At 43.1% G+C, this 21,540-nt stretch overlaps 1 protein-coding gene across 1 annotated transcript in view; it reads right to left on the minus strand.

Annotated features, from left to right (window-relative positions):
• Positions 1 to 21,540, minus strand: part of LOC309550230 (uncharacterized protein) — a gene marked incomplete at its 5' end in the record, with an annotated part of 1,091,635 nt that overhangs the window by 254,673 nt on the left and 815,422 nt on the right. The window contains one exon of the mRNA XM_082250641.1: positions 9,191 to 9,776. Within this exon, the coding sequence (XP_082106767.1) occupies positions 9,191 to 9,776 (586 nt within the window). The remainder of the gene's footprint in view (positions 1 to 9,190; positions 9,777 to 21,540) is intronic.

A 21,540-nucleotide genomic window follows, 5' to 3' on the forward strand; every position in this document is an offset into this window, starting at 1 on the left:
GATGTGGTGTACTTGGATTTCGCTAAGGCGTTTGATACAGTTCCCCACAAGCGCTTAATTTATAAAATAAGGTCTGCAGGTATCGATAGCAGGGTTTGCTCTTGGATACGGAACTGGCTAAAAAGGCGTATCCAAAGGGTAGTAATAAACAGCGCATACTCAGACTGGTCTGAGGTGGTAAGCGGGGTCCCCCAAGGCTCAGTCTTGGGACCAACCTTGTTCAATTTATTCATAAACAACATTGAGGTCGGGATCAGTAGTTCGATATCAGTTTTTGCAGATGACACAAAATTGGGCAGGGCAATAACTTCACAACATGAAGCAGATATCCTACAGAATGACCTGGACAAAATTACGGAGTGGGCAACGACTTGGCAAATGAGGTTTAACGTGGAGAAGTGTAAGGTTTTGCACTTGGGGACTAAAAACACAATACACGTTAGGAGGGGAGCCCTTGGGGGAATCAAAAATGGAGAAGGATCTGGGAGTCTTGGTTGATGATAGATTATGAAACAGCATGCAATGTCAAGCGGCAGCTTCCAAAGCCAACAGAATATTAGCATGCATAAAGAAAGGGATGCATTCCAGAGATAAGACTATAATCCTTCCACTTTATAAAACTCTGGTCCGACCGCATCTGGAGTATTCCGTCCAGTTCTGGTCGCCAGTCCTCAGGAGGGATGTGTTGGAGCTGGAGAGAGTCCAGAGAAGGGCAACTAAACTAATTAGGGGATTGGAGGACCTTGACTATGAAGAGCGTCTACAATCGCTCGATTTATTCTCCCTGGAGAAGAGACGTCTGAGGGGGGACATGATAGCAATTTATAAATATCTTAATGGGGATCCCAGCTTAGAAAAAAAGCTGTTCATTCGAAGGGATTGCATGAGGACTCGAGGGCATACAATGCGATTAGAGGAGAAGCGTTTTAACCTCAGGCAACGCAGGGGGTTCTTTACTGTTAGGGCAACAAGATTGTGGAATTCTCTACCACAAGAGGTGGTTTCTGCGGGTAGTATGGTGGCTTTCAAAAGACTCTTAGACTTACATCTCAAGGATCAGAACATTCAGGGGTATGTGAGATGATTACAGCCACACACACCTACACAGGTTGAACTAGATGGACTATTGTCTTTATTCAACCTCACCTACTATGTAACTATGACATTCAATATTACCAAAGATGGAAATATTACCCTACTGATGTGTAGATTGTGTGGAGAGGAAGGGTCTATCTGTAAATAAATGGCGCCGTCCCCTGGGATAAATTATGAAATAGTTATGTAACCAGGTTGGTAGGCGACTAATAAGGATGGAGGGAGGGAAGGGAAAGGAATGGGACAAGGAGGGAGTAAGTCTACCAAACACAATGTGGGGATTTGAATGTGCCTGTCTATTAATACCAAAGACCAAAAAAGGATAAAAAAGGATAATACATGTTTATTGATTATAACAAACAACAATATATATCAAATCGTATAAATAATACAATATCTGTTTAAAGTAGATCTTGTGGATCTACGCGTTTCGCTCAACAGAGCTTCCTCAGGATCCAAGAGAATATTCTTATCAGATAAATCCATATAAAATCACAATATCTAAAACAAACACTAATAACAAACAATTAGACATTTTTTGATTCCCCTTTGTTTCTCTCTCTTCCGGTACTTAAAAAAAATGTATTTATATATATTTTTTCTCTGTGGTACTATGGATATTTTGGTGTGCATCTCCTTCATATCTCTCACTCGTCTTGTACACATCTTCATTAATGTCATATCATTGTTCACTTACCCCATTGCACCTTTCCTTATTTATTCACACTCGCTTTGGTTGTGTTGGCCCTCACACTCATCTATTTTATTTTTGTGTATCGATAGTCACGTTTACACTTCACTCTGTGTGTCACTTTATATAATTCTAATACCCCTTTCTGGGGTCGTCAGTATTCATATTGCACATACCATTCACTGCTTTTTCTGTCTTTTGTTCCTTATATGTCAGCTGTATTCTATACAGGTTTCTAAACATCATCATACATCACTGATTAAGGAGCAGTGTTTTTGATTTTTTACTAAAAGAGGAAGGACATGTTTCAATGGCTTTTACTTTGTGATCCTCCTCTCCGCCTTCCAATTTTTTGGAATCCCCCCCCCCCCCCCCCCGATGGCCCAATTTAGTCTGATTACTCACACACCCTTTTTTCTTTTTCTTTATTCCTTATTTTTTTCTTTTCCTAATAATTTATATATTTATTTATTTTTGTTATTTATTTATAATTTTTCTTTTTTTTCTTTTCTTTTTATATACTATGTATATTGATTTGTTATTATTGTTTGTTTTAGATATTGTGATTTTTATATGGATTTATCTGATAAGAACATACTCTTGGATCCCGAGGAAGCTCTGTTGAGCGAAACGCGTAGGTCCACAAGATGTACTTTAAACAGATATTGTATTATTTATATGATTTGATATATATTGTTGTTTGTTATAATCAATAAACATGTATTATCCTTTTTTATCCATTTTAGGTCTTTGGTATTAATCCCCATTATCCAGTGTTTGGTAGACTTAACCCCTCCTCGTCTCATTCCTTTCCCTTCCCTCCCTCCATCCTTATTAGTCACCTACCAACCTGGCTACATAACTATTTCATATTTTACCCTACTGAATAAACCAGTGGAAAATGTCCCGGAACACACATGGACATTAATATACTTCATGTTCTTCCCCATGACTAATTAATGCCATTAATGTCTAAACCGCTGGGAACAAAAGTTAGTGCACCCCTAAGTTAAAATGTTCAAATTAGGCCCAGGGTGTCAATATTGTGTGTGGCCACCATTATTTTGCAGCACTGCCTTAACCCTCTTGGGCATGGAGTTCTCCAGACGTTCACAGGTTGTCAGTGGAGTCCTCTTCCACTCCTCCATGACATCACAGAGCTGGTGGATTTTAAAGACCTTGCGCTCCTCCACCTTCCATTTGAGGATGCCCCACAGATCCTCAATAGGGTTTAGGTCTGGAGACATTCTTGGCCAGTCCATCACCTTTACCCTCAGCTTCTTTAGCAAGGCAGTGGTCGTCTTGGAGGTGTGTTTGGGGTCGTTATCAAGTATGAATACTACTAGCCTATGGACCAGTCTCTGAAGGGAGGGGATCATGCTCTGCTTCAGTATGTCACAGTACATGTTGGCATTCATGGTTCCCTCAATGAACTGTAGCTCCACAGTGCCGGCAGCACTCATGCAGCCCCAGACCATGACACTCCCACCACCATGCTTGACTGTAGGCAAGACACACTTGTCTTTGTACTCCTCACCTGGTTGCCACCACACACGCTTCACACCATCTGAACCAAATAAGTTTATCTTGGTCTCATCAGACCACAGGACATGATTCCAGTAATCCATGTCCTTAGTCTGCTTGTCTTCAGCAAACTGTTTGTGGGCTTTCTTGTGCATCATCTTTAGAAGTGGCTTCCTTGTGGGATGAAAGCCATGCAGATCAATTTGATGCAGTGTGTGGCGTATGGTCTGAGCATTGACAGGCTGACCCCCCCACCCCTTCAACCTCTGCAGAAATGCTGGCAGAACTCATATGTTTATTTCCCAAAGACAACCACTGCATATGATGCTGGGCATGTCCACTCAATTTCTTTGGTCAATCATGGTGAGGCCTGTTCTGAGTGGAACCTGTCCTGTTAAACCGCTGTATGGTCTTGGCCACCGTGCTGCAGCTCAGTTTCAATGTCTTGGCAATCTTCTTATAGCCTGGGCCATCTATTTGTAGAGCAACAATTCTTTTTTTCAGATCCTCAGAGAGTTCTTTGCCATGAGGTGCCATGTCGAACTTCCAGTGACTAGTATGAGAGAGTGAGAGCGATAACACCAAATTTAACACACCTGCTCCCCATTCACACCTGAAACCTTGTAACAAATGGCTAATTGGGCCTAATTTGGACATTGTCACTTAGACATTAATGGCTGTGTGTTGAGTTATTTTGAGGGGACAGCAAATTTACACTGTTATACAAGCTGTACACTCACTACTTTACATTGTAGCAAAGCATCATTTCTTCAGTGTTGTCACATGAAAAGATATAATAAAATACTTACAAAAATGTGAGGGGTGTACTAGCTTTTGTGAGATATTGTATATTTTATCTTGTACCTAGAATCATCAGGACAGATCCCTGTATAGACAACACATTTTGGTCCGATTTTTTTCCCCCCGTGTCTGCCCCAGGTCGGGTTAATTTGTTGGGGGTTGGAAGGAAGGCCGTGTGCTAGTAAGCCATGTTTGTATTTATTATGATGTACATAAATACAGATTATGTTCTATGTTTATGAAACACTAATATTGAGTCTGTTAATTTTAAGAGAAAACTGTCTGTACATCTTCATAGTCCTGAAGAATCCTTGTGTGAAACGCGTTGACGAGTGAACAGAAAAATATGGAGAAATATGATCTGAAGCAAACACAGTGATGTGCCTCCATTCCTAATGGTTAATGCAAACAGAAAACTGAGGTCGTGGGACTTTAAATGAGGCAGGTCACCAACTAAGATATATAAAAATAGAATCTGAACGTAGTCATTTATTATACATACAGTAATTGATACAAATGTTAACATCAGTAACAAATTTGATGCAGACATGTATACAAAAAAAGCTGACAACAAAAAAAATCCATATAGTAAGGACATTATTATAATAGTAATAAGATATATTCAGTAAAGAAGTACATGGCCGTCACTAAATGTTACATCTAAGTGAAGAGAGGAAATATCTATACCTACACGAACCTTATGATATATACCAACTTATTCTTATATATGTATGATGTACATGAGTGAAATTAGTAGGAAACATTGAACGCTCCTGAAGATGTTGGATTACGAAACGCGTACAGTGCCGTCGCAGCACTTCCGGTTCCGCCATTCGCATGGAACGCATTGCGTTCCAAAGGCTTACACTACGCTTGTTTTACAAAGGATTATTGTGAGTACCCTACTATTTGTTTTATGCAATAAAATAGTTATAGCAGTATCACACTATTGGCCTCTTTCTTCCATCTACCCATACCTGTCCCACTATACCTGGCTGATTTCGGCGTATACACGTATATGAGAGCGGACCACGCTGACGTCTGGGCCTACCTGTAGGAACCATAACAGAGCCCTACTGGGCACTTCAGTTATACCCCCACCTCAAGCCCCCGGAGAGGAACAGGATCCAAAAGAGGAATACCTGCCATATTTATATACCCGCTCTATACCCCTGTGTGGGGTGGGTATTTCTTGTGAGTGGGCTACCTTCCCTAGGGGTCACCGAGCACCTCACCCACCACAGGGTTGTATCCAGCATCTATTATATGAAGATTCTTTGTCACATATATGGACTAAATATGTTACTTTAATTTCACCTTATTGCTGGACCACCAGCTTGTCTTGTCACTTAGTTATTTTGTTTTATACACTTATTGTATACAGCACTTTACATGTGCTTCCACCAAGTCACCTTTTCATCACCCACCTAATAACCACTGGTCACTTTATTTATTTAAATTCTGCCATTTGTTTATAGTTTGCCCCTTAACTGACTCAGTCTCTATATTTATATATTTTTTTATATATTTATATTTGTATGCACAAGCCACTTTATTTCATTTGTTGACACTTTTTATGTGAGATATTATCCACTGTAATTGCGTTTTTATATGCTCATTTTCATTCATTTAATTATTTATTTATCCACCTGTTGTGCATACATTCACACACTCCTCTTTGTGCATACCTACCCTTTTAACATTTAATTATTTATTCTCCTCATTTTGCATATATCTACACACTTTCCTGTCTAAACTTTTACACTACCTATAGAGGGCAGCGCCATTCCCTTACCTTGATCTCAAACAGAAAACAGAGGTTGTGGGACTTTAAATGAGGCAGGTCACCAACTAAGATATACAAAAATAGAATCTGAACGTAGTCATTTATTATACATACAGTAATTGATACAAATGTTGACATCAGTAACAAATATGATGCAGACATGTATACAAAAAAAGCTGAGACAAAGAAATCCATATAGTAAAGGAGATTGTTATAATAGTAATAAGATATATTCAGTAAAAAAAGTACATGGTCGTCACTAAATGTTACATCTAAGTGAAGAGAGGAAATATCTATACCTACACGAACCTTATGATATATACCAACTTATCCTTATATATGTATGATGTACATGAGTGAAATTAGTAGGAGACATTGATCTCCTGTGTACGAGTTGAGCTCAGTTTGGGGCCAGTTTCCTCATTTTATTGAGATCTGGTTTTAGATAAATCAATAAATGTTATTTTAGGATAAATCCATGTAGTTGTCATCTGTCTCATGCTGCGCCCTTAAAGTCCACACATATGACAGTGGTTCCTTGTGAACATCTGTAGGTTCCCATTTCTCTGAACAGATAGGATGTTGGGACTCTTAAGATAGCTCTGTTTTTTCTTCTATCCAAGTTCTCCAAATAAAACATAAAAACACATCCCCTAGACTGGTCATTGGAGACAACGAGCGGAAGAGTGTGTGCACCTGGCTGTGTGAAAATACCCTGTATCTGGCTGTGGAGTAATCAGTGGGAGGCCCAGGCAAACCAATATCCAAGCGGCCCCTGCGTGGGTACCGCTATGCAGAAAGCAAACCTTGCTTCAACAAACAGTTCTCTCCTCAGGACAGAAAAGAAGAGAAAGGTAGGCGACTGCACCAAACTTTGATAAGATGCTGCAATGCACATCGATCACCCAGAGAGCAGAGTCCTCTCCATATGTTTTCCTTTTGGTTACTCCCTAGCAGCTCGCATGCTAAGGACAGCTCCTGTCCCAGCGGAAGCCCATTTGGGAGAAACGCGTAGGATTTGAGGAGAGCCGCGCCGTCATTATCCTTTGTACGGTCCACACTGCATGCGGCCGTACCGGCTTGAATCCATGCTTTTTTTTTCGACTATATGTAAGTGCATTTTCAATATATTTTTATGTGTTTTGAAGATAATGCACTATTAGTTTGCCTCCTCTTTTCCAACCCCTTTTTTTAGTGGCTTCGGGTGTGAAACTAAGGAGAAGAGTGATCCTCCCAATTGTTCTTCTGGAGGCTGGATGGGAACTACTTTATAGGCGAGAAACCAACACGTTTCTGAGCTCAACATATGTTATCTCTGGTAAGGAGCCATACATTATTATTTTCCCCACGAGCACGAGGTGTGTGGTGAGGATGGGAAGATATACTGTGAGGAATTAACCCTAGAGTCACCTTTAATGTTGCTTGCTAGCAGTTTCTTTCTGGCTTCCTATATTTTTTTAATCCATCACTTGCTGGCCACGGAGTGCACTAAAGGGGACTTTGTACCCAGGAGCAGCGTGGGGACCAGCTGCATTGCCTTAAGTCCTGGAAAGAGAAATTTAACCTCTTTACAAGCCCGAATGATCCCCCTACTGTAAGGTTAGAGGGGATCCAACATATCTGGTGAGCCTTCTGATAAACCCCCCTGAGCACTGTGGTGACCCCTTATGAACATTCTTACCACCATTGCCTCCTTGTTTCGGTTTGGAATAGTAACATTGGGAACATTGGACTTACCTTTTATTTCCATATGCATGGTGTACATTCCATATGGATTGATCAACTGTGGACACTATTTAAATATTTTTTATTTCCTATTTGTATTATTTATTATATTTTTGGATTTATATCTTTAATAGCTGGTTGTAATAGGTTTGTTATAATTGCACCCAGTTGGTTGTTTGCACGATTTTGAGGTGTTATCATATACACATATTTAATATATTTACAGATATTGCAAGCGCACTAAACGTGGGAGGTTATTCTACTATACCCCCTCTCTTCTTTATAGAATAGTTCCAATAGGTAGGAAAACGTCATACAAAAATGGTCCTATAAGTGAGGAGGAGAAGAAAGGAACGCAGCCTTTGGCTTATCCTGAACATTTATGAGGGAGGGGTCTTATGGGGGAGGAACGAGGGCAGGGCAACCCAAGCGTATTCTACCATGGACATATGTCAGGAAAGCACATTATGGCCACTAGATGGAGCTGACCATTATAGGAAATCCCAATTCACCATGACTGGGGGAATGCGGGTCACATTTCATCAACACATTTATAACAACCAGATCTGTAAGTGTTTGTGAAATCTTCCCACACAAAATGAACTCAGCCAATGAAAGGTAAGAAATTTTTATTTTTCTCCTGCTATCGGCCAACACGGGACAACACTTCATCCATGTCTTTGGTGATCTCTGATCTCCTTATGAAGTGTTTCTTACATGATGAAGATCAGCCATGGAGTACAGTGGTGATTGAACGTTTGGGCACCCCTGGTAAAAAGTTGTATTAATGTGCATAAAGAAGCCAAGGAAAGATGGAAAAATCTCCAAAAGGCATCAAATTACAGATTAGACATTCTTATAATATGTCAACAAAAGTTAGATTTTATTTCCATCATTTACGCTTTCACATTCTGCAGGGTGCCCAAACTTTTGCAGACACCATTTTTTTGTTTTCTGTAATTTTGAAAGTGTCAATGATGGAAATAAAATCTAACTTTTATTGACATATTATAAGAATGTCTAATCTGTAATTTGATGCCTTTTGGAGATTTTTCCATCTTTCCTTGGCTTCTTTATTGCACATTAATACAAATTTTTACCTGGGGTGCCCAAACTTTCGATCACCACTGTATATCTGAGGTGTATATCAGGGTGTGCTTCTTCCCCACATGTCCACCAACATTCATATAGAAGATATTTCCTGCACTCAGTGCACTAATACACCTCGAGGGTTGTGTGGGACCCCTGATGTACAGGAAGACAGGACTTCAGTGAGGAAAAATTCCCTCACTCACGACAGGAAAGTGGCTTCTCTCCCGTGTGAGATCTCTGATGCTTGGAAAGAGTGGACTTCTGTGGAAAACATTTCAAGCACTCAGGACAGGAATACGGCTTCTCCCCAGTGTGCGATCTCCGATGCATGGAAAGACTGGACTTCGCTGAATAACATTTCCCGCACTCAGGACAGGAATACGGCTTCTCACCAGTGTGCAATTTCTGATGTCTGTAAAGATCAGACTTCATTGAAAAACATTTCCTGCACTCAGGACAGGAATACGGCTTCTCACCAGTGTGAAATTTCTGATGTCTGTAAAGATCGGACTTCATTGAAAAACATTTCCCACACTCAGAACAGGAATACGGCTTCTCACCAGTGTGCAATTTCTGATGTTTGGAAAGATTGGACTTCTCTGAAAAACATTTCCCACACTCAGGACAGGAATAAGACTTCTCACCTGTGTGCAATCTCTGATGCTTGGAAAGAGTGGACTTCTCTGAAAAACATTTCCCGCACTCAGGACAGGAATACGGCTTCTCCCCCGTGTGAGATCTCTGATGTGTGGAAAGAGTGGACTTCTGTGCAAAACATTTTCCGCACTCAGGACAGGAATACGGCTTCTCACCAGTGTGCAATCTCTGATGTTCGTAAAGACCAGACTTCACTGAAAAACATTTCCCACACTCAGAACAGGAATACGGCTTTTCCCCCCTGTGAAATCTCTGATGCATGGAAAGAGTGGACTTCTCTGAAAAACATTTCCCACACTCAGAACAGGAATACGGCTTCTCACCAGTGTGCGATCTCTGATGCCTGGAAAGAGTGGACTTCTCTGAAAAACATTTCCCACACTCAGAACAAGAATATGGCTTTTCACCCGTGTGCCATCTCTGATGTGTGGAAAGATTGGACTTCTCTGAAAAACATTTCCCGCACTCAGGACAACAATAGAGCTTCTCACCAGTGTGCAATTTCTGATGTCTGGAAAGAGCGGACTTCCGTGAAAAACATTTCCTGCACTCAGGACAGGAATATGGCTTCTCTCCAGTGTGCAATTTCTGATGTCTGGAAAGAGCGGACTTCCGTGAAAAACATTTCCTGCACTCAGGACAGGAATATGGCTTCTCTCCAGTGTGCAATTTCTGATGTTTGCAACAATCAGACTTCAATGGAAAACATTTCCCGCACTCAGGACAGGAATATGGATTCTCACCGGTGTGAGATCTTTTATGCACATTAAGCTTGTATTTAAAACGGAAACACTTCCCGCACTCAGTACAGGAGAACCTCTTATCTGTTTTAAGGACGGCACCGTCCCTCACAGTCTGAGGCTCCTCAGGATAAGAGGAATATGATGGTCCGGCACTGTCCCTCACAGTCTGAGGTTCTTCAGGATAAGAGGAATACGATGGTCCGGCACCGTCCCTCACAGTCTGAGGTTCCTCAGGATAAGAGGAATACGATGGTCCATCTACACTGTGTGGTCCCGGATGGACATTTGAGGTAGCCAGGTTTTCTTCTGGACTATACTGTGTTATGTCCTCATCTTCTACTTTACCGTCTGGAGACAAAGTGAGACAATCCTCTGAGGTTTTCCTCATCTCCCGTCTATCTAAAATAGAAATACAAAGATTATTACTAGACATCAGCAGATTGGTTCCCCTAAACCAGGACTCTGCCCACATCAGGCAGCTTTGTCTCTGAGGATCTTACAATTCCCCCCTCAAGGTAACTAGTAAATGGGTCCTCTGATCTCCTACCAGTTAATTTCTTTATTCATGGATCTTAGTCAGAGAGCGAGGAAACAACAAGAACTGTCTTTTATAGGAGTGATAGTGATGAGGGGATTATAGGACGAGTGTTCCCTCCCCCTCTATCACTCACTGCCATCTTCCTAACACAAGAAGTCCTGCACTTCCTTATTTAGTCCATTATTTAGTCATGAATAACAGCGGGGCTGAGCCCCACCAGAGGTCAGAGAGTGAAAATGGGGGGAGAACAACCAAGATGAAGACTGGACTGATCCTGAAGACCACCATCATTGGGTTACTGACTCCTCCCTCATTATCACTTTCTGTTTAAGGTCCCAAAGTTTGAGGATGTTATCACATTATTATCAACATGTAAAAGTCTGTCCTCCAATCAAACCATCATATATAAAATGGGTGTAACAAAAGAGAATCCATATTATGTGTATATATAGCAGTGGGTAGAGGGGAGAGAGCAGAAGTCTGTAATGAACAACAGAGTATATAGTACAGGGGTCAGAACTCATAATTTTTGTGTTCAGTAATCAGTTGCAGAGGTCCCACACCGCTGCCTCCCATCTCCCGGGGCTGCACTCAGTGACTTGGGTGTGAGACTATACAGGCATATCCCTCCACCCGACACAGCCAGCAAATAACAGAGCAAGTAACCCCGGGAGAATTACTGCCAGCTGAACCCCAGAATCTCCATAAATCCAGTCTAGAGACATAAATTGTGTCTGCAGCACAGAGAAGGAAGATTATCCGAGAGAAATACAGGAATACAGGACGGGGAACACAGCTCAGGAAAGTGACCAGGGTATTACAGGCTGATTTCACCCAGTCCCCGCCCTACTCTGGACCAATCAGTGAGCAGTATGGGTTGAAGAATGTATTTAGTGTTAATGGCCCACCTGTGCTGATCTCTGTAGGAGTGTCCTCCTCTATAAATGTCCCCGTTATTCCATCCTCCTCCATAGACTGCTGATCATCCCTCACATACGTCTCTTCTTCTTCTGCTTTAACCTCAAATTCTATATCGATTGGATCTCCACTCTAAACAAAGAAAATGAGAGAGAATATCATCTGTAGGTTATAAGCTTATTATTGTGATTATATATATATACATACACACACATATATACATACATACATACACACACACAAACCCAATTCCAAAAAAGTTGGGACACTGTACAAATTGTGAGTAAAAAAGGAATGGACTCATTTACAAATCTCATAAACTTATATTTTATTCACGATATAATATAGATAACATATCAAATGTTGAAAGTGAGACATTTTGAAATGTCATGCCAAATATTGGCTCATTTTGGATTTCATGAGAGCTACACATTCCAAAAAAGTTGGGACAGGTAGCAATAAGAGGCCGGGAAAGGTAAATGTACATATAAGGAACACCTGGAGGACCAATTTGCAACTTATTAGTAGAGATGGCCTTGCGGTTCGCCCGGCGGTGGATTCGCGGCAAATTTTGCTTGTTCACAAATACGCAAAAAGTCAGACTTTTGCCGATGTTCACGAAGATGTCCGCGCCGCCATTTTCTTTTTCTTTCAGAAGAACTTTGACCCGTGACACAGCCGTCAGGTGGAATGGGACATCCAATTAAAACATTTTAGCACATGGACAGTCCCCCTACCCTATAAATAGACCTGAGCTGTTGGCCATTTCACATTCTGCTTTTTGCCAGCATATAGAGAGGTCTGCTGTATGCATCAGGGAGAGATTGCCAGACACAAATAGCTCTGTTAAGATCCATAAAAGTCCTTTTCAGTGCTGGTATTTCGGTATAGCTCTACTAGTATCTTTTCAGGTTAGGGACATGTATCCAGTTGGTGCTTTAGGGGCAGTTAGAGATCGGCAACAGTCACACAAATCGTTCTGTTAATGTCCACAAAAGTAATTTAAAGGGCTGCAATTTTTTTGGTATTGCTGTGCAGTGCACTATATAGGGGGGGGGGGGGGGGTAATCCACAGTATAATATACTTTGTAGAAAGCATATTATAGTGGATTAGTAGTAGTATTGTGCACTATGCAGCATTGTGACAGGTGTGGTGACTGAGCGTTGCTGCAGCAATACTACAAACAGTGCCAAACTCCGTGGCCAATTTTTTGAACAACTGGTGTGATAGACCAGTGGCCCCCCAATACCACATATTGAAGTGGGGTGTTATTTAACAGTATACTTTTCTAAGAGAGTATTTTAGTCCTGCAAAAATGTGGCTTCTCGCTGTGTTATCTGTGCTACACACAGTGACAACAGTTACTGGCCAATTATTTGTAGAACTGTTGTAATAAATCTGTGGCCCCCAATACCACAGATTGAAGCGGGGTGTTATCTGAGTATACTTTCATAAGTGTATTTGTGTCCTGTAACAATATTGCCTCTTTTACTGGGTTAACTCTGATACACACAGTGCCAAACTCCCTGGCCAATCTTTTGAACAACTGGAGTGATAAACCAGTGGCCCCCCAATACCACATATTGAAGTGGGGTGTTATCTGAGTATACTTTCATAAGTGTATTTGTGTTCTGCAACAATATTTCCTCTTTTGCTGAGTTAAGTCTGATACACACTGAGGGCAGAGAAAAGGCGGAAGTGTTAAATCATTTCTTCTCTTCAGTCTTCACAAAAGAATCGGGGGGCTACACGAACCTAGCTTGTAAGGCCGAACTAAATAACACACCTCAGGTAGTGCCGCCATGGCTAACAGAAGATAGACTTAGAACTAAACTAGAGAAACTTAACATAAATAAATCACCGGGACCGGATGGCTTGCACCCGAGGGTTCTTAAAGAGCTCAGCCAGGTGATTGCCAGACCATTATTCTTGATCTTTAAGGATAGTTTACAGATGGGTATGGTGCCAGCTGATTGGAAAAAAGCCAACGTGGTACCGATATTTAAAAAGGGGCCAAGGTATATCCCGGGGAACTATAGGCCGGTCAGCCTAACATCTGTAGTCTGCAAGATTTTGGAGGGGATGTTAAGGGACAGCATACAAGTCTTTAGTAATGAAAACAGTATAATAAGTAGTAATCAGCACGGATTTATGAAAAATCGTTCTTGCCAAACTAATCTATTAACCTTCTATGATGAAGTGAGCTGCCACCTAGATAAGGGAAAGCCTGTGGATGTGGTGTATCTGGACTTTGCAAAGGCTTTTGACACCGTTCCCCACAAACGCTTACTGTACAGACTAAGGAAGGTAGGTATGGACAATAAGGTGAGTACCTGGATAGAGAACTGGCTCCAGGGGAGAGTCCAGAGGGTGATGATTAATGGGGAGTACTCAGAGTTGGGCGGGTGTGGAAAGTGGGGTCCCCCAGGGTTCGGTCCTGGGACCAATCCTGTTTAATTTATTCATAAATGATCTAGAGGAGGGGATATCTAGTACAATCTCAGTATTTGCAGATGATACTAAACTAGGCATGCCAATATCTTCTATGCAGGATGTAGAAACCTTACAAGCGGACCTGAACAAAATAACGGGGTGGGCAACTACATGGCAGATGAGGTTTAATGTTGATAAATGTAAAGTAATGCACTTGGGGGCCAAAAACCAGAAAGCAAGCTACTCACTAGGGGGGGGGGGGAACCTCTGGGTGAGTCTAGGATGGAAAAGGACTTGGGGGTACTGGTAGACAACAGGCTTGGCAGTGGCATGCAATGCCAAGCCGCTGCAAGCAAAGCCAACAGAATACTGGGATGTATAAAAAAGGGGATTCACTCCAGAAATAAAGAGATTATTCTCCCGCTCTACAAGACTCTGGTCCGGCCACATCTGGAGTATGCTGTCCAGTTCTGGGCACCGGTCCTCAGGAAGGATGTGCTGGAACTGGAAAGAGTCCAGAGAAGGGCAACAAAAATAATTAGGGGAATAGAGGACATCAGCTATGAGGAGAGGCTACAGGCACTGAACTTATTCTCTCTGGAGAAGAGAAGATTGAGGGGGGATATGATATCAATGTACAAATACTGTACTGGCGAACCTAGCATAAGGAACAAACTATTCAGAGTAAGGGAATACAATCATACACGTGGCCACTCACTAAAACTAGAGGAAAGGCGGTTTAACCTTAAAATGCGTAGGGTGTTCTTTACTGTGAGAGCGGTAAGGATGTGGAATTCTCTTCCACAAACAGTCGTATCAGCAGGGAGCATTGATAGTTGGATGGACTGTTGTCTTTTTTCAACCTCACTAACTATGTAACTATGTAACACACAGTGCCAAACTCCCTGGCCAATTTTTTGAACAACTGGTGTGATAAACCAGTGGCCCCCAATACCACATATTTAAGTGGGGTGTTATCTGAGTATACTTTCATAAGTGTATTTGTGTCCTGCAACAATATTGCCTCTTTTGCGGAGTTAAGTCTGATACACACAGTGCCAAACAGTGTTGCCATCTGCAGCCTTTGCAGTCAACGCATAAGTCGCGGAAAGCCCAACACTCACCTTGGGACAATCGCCTTAAGAAGGCACCTAAACTCCCAACACCGAGTCCAGTGGGAGCAACACAGTCAGAAGTTGAACCCACAAAGCCACACTCCAGGCTCTCACCGTTCAGCCCCTTCTCCTCACATTTGCCCTCCACTCCACCTTCCATGATGCCGTTGTCACGTTGTTCTGGAAAAAGGCAGGCTTCTGTGGTCCAAATGTTGGAGCGGAAAAAAAATGATGACGCCGGATAACCCTCTTGCCCAACATTTGACTGCTGGCTTGTCGGAACTGATAGCCCACCAACTACTGCCATATCAACTGGTGGACTCTGAGGCTATTCGTAAATTTGTGGCCATTGGAACACCACAATGGAAGGTCCCAGGCAGGAAATATTTCTCGCAAAAGGGCATTTCAGAGCTGTATGGCCATGTTAAGCGGCAAGTGAATATATCTCTGGCACACAGTGTTGGTGCCAAGATACATCTGACCACAGACACATGGTCTAGCAAACACGGGCAGGGAAGGTATATCACTTTTACTGCCCACTGGGTGAACCTTCTGACGGCCGTTAAGCATGTAACCCGTGGCATCCGTGTAGATTAAGTTGTACTGCCACGGATTGCAAGCAGGCCTGCCTTTTCTTCTCCTCCTCCATCATCCTCCCTCTCCTCCTCGGCTGACTCCTCCTCTTCCGCTGCTACCGTCTCTTCTCCTGCACCGCCCAAGATCCCCAGAACCTATTCCACATGCCAGGTGAGACCTTGCTATGCTGTGCTGCGTCTGTTGTGCCTGGAAGCCAAGAGCCACACTGGTCCTGCACTCCTTTCAGCTTTGCCTTCACATGCAGATCAGTGGCTGACACCGCTCAATTTGACAGTTGGTAAAGTGGTGTGCAACAACGGTGCCAATCTGCTGAGTGCGCTGAAACAGGACAAAATAACACACGTGCCATGCATGGCACACATCCTGAACTTGGTGGTGCAGCGATTCGTTGGCAAATACCCTGGGGTCCAGGACGTCTTGCGGCAGGCCAGGAAAATCTCGGGCCATTTCCGAAGATCTTACACAGCCATGGCTCGCCTTGCTGACATTCAGCGGTGACACAACCTGCCCGTCAGGCGTCTCATTTGTGACTGCCCAATGCGATGGAACTCAACGTTGCATATGCTTGATAGGCTGTTCCAGCAGAAACATGCAGTTAACGACTACCTGTAAAAACTCTGCGGCAGGACAGGTTCTGGGGAACTTGGGTTTTTTTCACCTCGCCAGTGGCTGCTCATGCGGGAGGCATGCAGACTTCTGCGACCATTCAATGAGATCACCAAACTGGTCAGTCACGGCCAGGGCGCCGTAAGTGACATCATACCTTACGCCTTCTTTCTGGAGCGTGCATTGCGTTGTGTCATTGATCAAGCCGTCGAGAAGCAGGAGCAGGAAGATGAGGAAGTCGCAATGTTGGATGAATTCCCAGTGGGTGCTACTCCATCTGAGACAAATCAACAGCAGGAGTCTGAAGAGGAGTCAGAGGATGATGGTGCTGGGGGGGGGGGGGGGATGAGGAGGAGCAAGAAGAGCATGCTTTAAACCTTTCTGGGATCCCTGGTGTTATCCGTGGATGGGGGGAGGAGAACGAGGACGACATTATCCTGGATGATGAGCTGGAAGCAGGCCACTACACCGCTTCCAGTTTAGTGTGAATGGGAGCCTTCATGCTCCAGTGTTTTAAGGGGGACCCCCGTATAAAATGCATAAAGGCCAAGGACCAGTACTGGGTGGCAACATGCTTAGACCCCCAGTACAAACATAAAATGGCAGAAATGTTACCACAATCACAGAGGGCGGTCAAAATGCAGCACTTCCAGGCCTTGCTGTGGGAAATGCTGCATTCTGCTTTTGCGTGCGCTGACAGAGGAATTTCCAGTCACAGAGAGACAGTTGTGGGTAGCAATCCAACAGCACCTGAAAGAAGAGGGCGGTTTGAAGATGTCTTGGTCACTTCAGATATGAGATCCTTCTTTCAGCTGAACCATTGACAGCTGTACTCCGGATCCAGCAACAAGGAACGCCTAGACCGACAGGTGTCCGACTACATCGGGTTAACGGCCGATGTGGACGCTCTGAGGAGTGATGAACCCCTGGACTACTGGGTGGGCAGGCTTGACCTCTGGCCAGAGCTTGCACAATTTGCAATGGAAATGTTGGCTTGCCCCCCGTCCAGTGTCCTGTCCGAAAGGACGTTCAGCGCAGCAGGGGGGGATCGTGACCGATAAGTGCACTCGCCTAGCTCATGACAGTGTAGACTACCTCACATTTATAAAAATGAATGAGGCATGGATCTCTGAGGATTTCAACACATGTGACCAGTAGACCATGTTTCATTGAAATTCCTCATGCCAGGCCACAAATATCCGCCAGACCGCCATCCACCCACAGAAATTTCTGGTCCTTGGCTTCGCTACATACAGCGGCATTTCATATCCATTGAATGGCAAATTTTTGGGGCCTTTTAGGGCTGACAATTATTTTTTCTGTGAATGCCTAATGTACCTCCAGCCATCAAATACTACGTTCTTTGCTGTCAGTTAAACCCATGTGGGCTAATTTTTGGGGCCTATGCAGGCCGACACTTACTTCTGTGTCCTGTGACTGCCTAATGTACCTCTAGCCATCAAATACACTACGTTCTTTGCGGTCAGTAAAACCCATGTGGGCTAATTTATGAGGCCTAGACACTTACTTCTGTATACTGTGAATGCCTAATGTACCTCCAGCCATCAAATACTACGTTCTTTGCTGTCAGTTAAACCCATGTGAGCTAATTTTTGGGGCCTATACAGGCCGACACTTACTTCGGTCTACTGTGAATGCCTAATGTACCTCTAGCCATCAAATGCACTACGTTCCTTGCTGTCAAGTTAAACCCATGTGGGCTAATTTTTGGAGCCTATACAGGCCGACACTTACTTCGGTCTACTGCGAATACCTAATGTACCTCTAGCCATCAAATACACTACGTTCCTTGCTGTCAAGTTAAACCCATGTGGGCTAATTTTTGGGGCCTATACAGGCCGACACTTACTTCTGTATATTGTGTGAATGCCTAATGTACCTCTAGCCATCAAATACACTACGTTCTTAGCTGTCAGGTAAACCCATGTGGGCTAATTTTTGGGGCCTATACAGGCCAACACTTACTTCTGTATCCTGTGTGAATGCCTAATGTACCTCCAGCCACCAAATACTACATTCTTAGCTGTCAGTTAAACCCATGTGGGCTAGTTTTTGGGGCCTATACAGGCCGACACTTACTTCTGTATCCTGTGAATGCCTAATGTACCTTCAGCCACAGAATACAACGTTCTTAGCTGTCAGGTAAACCCATGTGGGCTAATTTTTGGGGCCTATACAGGCCGACACTTACTTCTGTATACTGTGAATGCCTAATGTGCCTCTAGCCATCAAATACACTATGTTCTTAGCTGTCAGGTAAACCCATGTGGGCTAATTCTTGGGGCCTGGAATGGGCGAATCTTACTTCTGTATCCTGTGATTGCCTAATGGACCTTCAGCCACAGAATACTACGTTCTTAGCTGTCAGGTAAACACATGTGGGCTAATTGTTGGGGCCTGGAATTATCCTGTGAATGCCTAATTTTTCAGACTGGAAATGAAAAAACAATGGGTCTGTAAAGGTTCCGCCAAATTTTGGAATGGATGCGGACCCATTTTACAGATGTGTGAATGGACCCTATATGTATTAGACATGTATTTACCGGCTGCTGTCAGTTCTGGCTGATTTATAAAAAAAAAAAAAAAAAAAATTTAGGGCAACTTTTTCGATTACAATACTTCTGTTATGACATTGTCCATGTGCTGGGTCTATTTGTGCACAGCTAGTATGTCTTTTGTGGCTGCAAATATGACCTAAAGGTTTTTAAAGTTCGCCTCCCATTAAAGTCAATAGGGCCCGCCGCAAACTTGTGGTTCGCGGACTTTTGAGAAAATTTGCGGCTGACGTTCGCGAACCGCCCCGGCCGATGTTCGTCCATCACTACTTATTAGGTCAATTGGCAACATGATTGGGTATAAAAAGAGCCTCTCAAGAGTGGCAGTGTCTCTCAGAAGTCAAGATGGGCAGAGGATCACCAATTCCCCCAATGCTGCAGCGAAAAATAGTGGAGCAATATCAGAAAGGAGTTTCTCAGAGAAAAAATTCAAAGAATATAGCAATAATAAAAATAATAAACATAGTCCTTGAAAAGTGCTCGGTGCAAACTTTAAGTTCCAGCAGCAAATACAATTGGACTTGATGTGAAATGCCTTCACCAATCACCATACACCCAGTGCTCGGATAAAATACTTCTTACCAAAAGAAGTTGACCCCTTAATTATAGGGGGTCATGATTGCAATGTATCTCCACAAGAGCTCCAAAATCTCCTATTACAGTCTTCACATCCAGTGTGTGATAAGCCAGAAGTAAACAGATGACTCCGAGACTCCGGACTTTGCTATAGTCATGCAGCTGTCCTCAGGTGCTGCCCTGTACACGGCCCGCTGCAGCACTGCTCTGGGATCACACACAAGCCCCGCCCACTAGCCCAATGCTGCTCCACACTGGCAGGCAGCCCTCCTCTCCTCTCCTCAGGCTGCTCCTCTCTGCTATCCCCTTGCAGAGAGGAGCAGCCTGAGGAGAGGAGAGGAGGGCTGCCTGCCAGTGTGGAGCAGCATTGGGCTAGTGGGCGGGGCTTGTGTGTGATCCCAGAGCAGTGCTGCAGCGGGCCGTGTACAGGGCAGCACCTGAGGACAGCTGCATGACTATAGCAAAGTCCGGAGTCTCGGAGTCATCTGTTTACTTCTGGCTTATCACACACTGGATGTGAAGACTGTAATAGGAGATTTTGGAGCTCTTGTGGAGATACATTGCGATCATGACCCCCTATAATTAAGGGGTCAACTTCTTTTGGTAAGAAGTATTTTATCCGAGCACTGGGTGTATGGTGATTGGTGAAGGCATTTCACATCAAGTCCATTTGTATTTGCTGCTGGAACTTAAAGTTTGCACCGAGCACTTTTCAAGGACTATGTTTATTATTTTTATTATTGCTATATTCATTGGAATATTCACCTTTAAATAATTGGTTCATATGTTTATGTTATTTATGCATTAGCACTTTATTGTGAGTATACTGCTGAGCGCAATAACCCACATTCACTATCACATATTGCGTTTTCACGTTTTTATTGCTGCTCGCTAGAGGAAGAAATTCCCTAATTTTTCACATTTATATATTTATTGTTAAATATCACTCCATTTGCGCAGTTCTTTTTTCGGTTACACCGAATTTTGTTTTTCTAAAAAATTCAAAGAGTTTAAAGTTATCATCTACAGTGCATTATATCATCCAAAGATTCAGAGAATCTGGAACAATCTCTGTGCATAAGGGTCAAGGCCAGAAAACCATACTGGATGCCTGTGATCTTCGGGGCCCTTAGACAGCACTGCATCACATACAGGAATGCTACTGTAATGAAAATCACAACGTGGGCTCAGGAATACTTCCAGAAAACATTGTCGGTGAACACAATCCACCGTGCCATTTGCCATTGCCAGATAAAACTCCATAGGCCAAAAAAAAAAGCCAAATCTAAACATGATCCAGAAGCTCAGGCGTTTTCTCTGGGCCAAGGCTCATTTAAAATGGACTGTGGCAAAGTAGAAAACTGTTCTGTGTTCAGACGAAACAAAATTTGAAGTTCTTTTTGGAAAACTGGGGCGCCATGTCATCCGGACTAAAGAGGACAAGGACAACCCAAGTGGTTATCAGCGCTCAGTTCAGAAGCCTGCATCTCTGATGGTATGGGGTTGCATGAGTGCGTGTGGCATGGGCAGCTTACAGATCTGGAAAGGCACCATCAATGCTGAAAGGTATATCCAAGTTCTAGAACAACATATGCTCCCATCCAGACGTCGTCTTTTTCAGGGAAGACCTTGCATTTTCCAACATGACAATGGCAGACCACATACTGCATCAATTACAACATCATGGCTGCGTAGAAGAAGGATCCGGGTACTGAAATGGCCAGCCTGCAGTCCAGATCTTTCACCCATAGAAAACATTCGGCACATCATAAAGAGGAAGATGCGACAAAGACCTAAGACAGTTGAGCAACTAGAAGCCTATATTAGAGAAGAATGGGACAACATTCCTATTCCTAAACTTGAACAATTTGTCTCCTCAGTCCCCAGAAGTTTGCAGACTGTTATAAAAAGAAGAGGGGAGGCCACACAGTGGTAAACATGGCCTTGTCCCAACTTTTTTGAGATGTGTTGATGCCATGAAATTTAAAATCAACGTATTTTTTTAAACATTTGATATGTCATCTATGTTGTATTCTGAATAAAATATTGAAATTTGAAACTTCCAC

Source organism: Pelophylax lessonae, assembly GCF_965119305.1.
Source record: "Pelophylax lessonae genome assembly, chromosome: 3".
Classification (NCBI taxonomy): domain Eukaryota; kingdom Metazoa; phylum Chordata; class Amphibia; order Anura; family Ranidae; genus Pelophylax; species Pelophylax lessonae.